The 1,531-nt window shown below is 46.2% G+C and overlaps 1 protein-coding gene across 1 annotated transcript; it reads right to left on the bottom strand.

The window, feature by feature from the left end:
• LOC309402612 (putative G-protein coupled receptor 141) lies at nucleotides 1-921 on the bottom strand (the record flags this gene model as incomplete). The annotated part of the gene is made up of 1 exon (XM_081996474.1): nucleotides 1-921. One exon carries the CDS (start codon nucleotides 919-921, stop codon nucleotides 1-3), a length of 921 nt encoding a protein of 306 aa, XP_081852600.1.
• Nucleotides 922-1,531: the final 610 nt, after the last annotated feature.

Raw genomic sequence — 1,531 nt, 5'->3', positions numbered from 1 at the left:
CTAGCAGCAAGAAAACCTGCTGCGGAGCATGCCCACGTTTTGCTTGAAGAGGCGGCTTCCGCTCAGCACAAACAACAGCAGGTCCAGACAGCTGAGGGCAGTCAGACTTAGAAAAACTTCATTGTAGCTTTCTAACTGGTCAAAATCACTCGCATGTTGTATGTAGTAGACCCTAAAGAGGTGATAGGGAAGGAAGAAAATTATGATGACACAAATGAAAATCAAGTTTTTCACCTGGGCCCAGAACTCTTGGTGTGACCAGAGGGAAGTGGAAAGTTTTCTTGTCACTTTCACCAGGATGAAAAACTGCAGGCCCAAGAGGACACAAGTAATGCAGGCAACAGCTACAATTATGGTGTAGTTCAGGGCTTTCACGCTTGCCTGCTGTAGTTCTTCGTGGAACTTAAAACATGTTGTATCATTGTATGAGCCTGAGCGTCCATACTCAAAGCACAAGACTGGCACCACAAAGACCATGACAAAGACCCACACGGCAGCGCTTGCTGCAATGGCATGCAGCTTCCTGTAAAACTCCACCTTGTCCTTCCATTGAAAGAAGACGAGCCACCGGATCACCAGCGTGATCACGTAGAATAGGAAAGTCAGGTACATGTGGATGTGCACCATTGCACTCACCATTTTGCAAAATGGCATCTTGAATACCCACTTGTTGTTGACATAGTAGTGCAGGCGGAAGGGCACTGTGAAGAGGAGGAGGCTGTGCACAACGACCAGGTTGATGATGGCTGTAGTGGTCACGGACAGACTGTTCATCTTGACCAGCACAAATGACATTGTGACGGACCCGATCCCACCTCCAGCGAAGGCAACTGAGTAGGCAGTAATCAGTATGGCACTCACGGTGTTGCTGTGAGTGAAGGCAGAGGAGGAGTCACTGCAGTTCCTATTCTCTTCAATCATGTTCCTGAAGTCTTCCTTGTACCTATTCTAGAAATGAAAGAATACATAAAGACTAAGATAGGAATGAGAAGGCCCACCTGAAAAGCCAGCAGAGCTTTCCACCTGGATCTTGCTCAGGGGATAATCCTGGAATCCTACAGTTAATAGCTGTAACCAGTAATTTTACCCAAATATCCTCCAGCCTCGAGAACAATGGCTGAGAAGGTTGGGTAGGGAAGCTGCTCTAGTCCTTAAGACATTGCTAGCCATGCCCTTAAAAACAAGCATGAGTTACGGTATGTGGGAAGAAGAGATCCTTGGAGAAATGATTGTGGTGGTTTTGAGCTATCTGTGTTCTTAGTTCTCCTCTCTTCTGAGCATCTGCATGCTTTTGCAGTGAAGATCAGAGATACTGTTTGAATTCTGCTACTCATTCATCAGTTTGTTTATTTGCGACACAAACCTGCCCTTCCCAGAGCCAGATATAACCATATGTCGCTCTATCAAAGCTACAAATTGTGTTTGTTAGCAAGAGCTGAGTTTTGCACACATTTCAGTCAACTCCTCCTTCTCCGTGGACAGTTCATGTGAACAAGGGATTAAACACCATGGATACCCAGGCTCCATGGAG

The sequence above is a fragment of the Phaethon aethereus genome (genome assembly GCF_964289735.1).
Source record: "Phaethon aethereus genome assembly, chromosome: 2".
Taxonomy (NCBI): domain Eukaryota; kingdom Metazoa; phylum Chordata; class Aves; order Phaethontiformes; family Phaethontidae; genus Phaethon; species Phaethon aethereus.
Note: the sequence above shows the minus strand (reverse complement) of the source record. Positions and strands in the feature narration are given on the sequence as shown.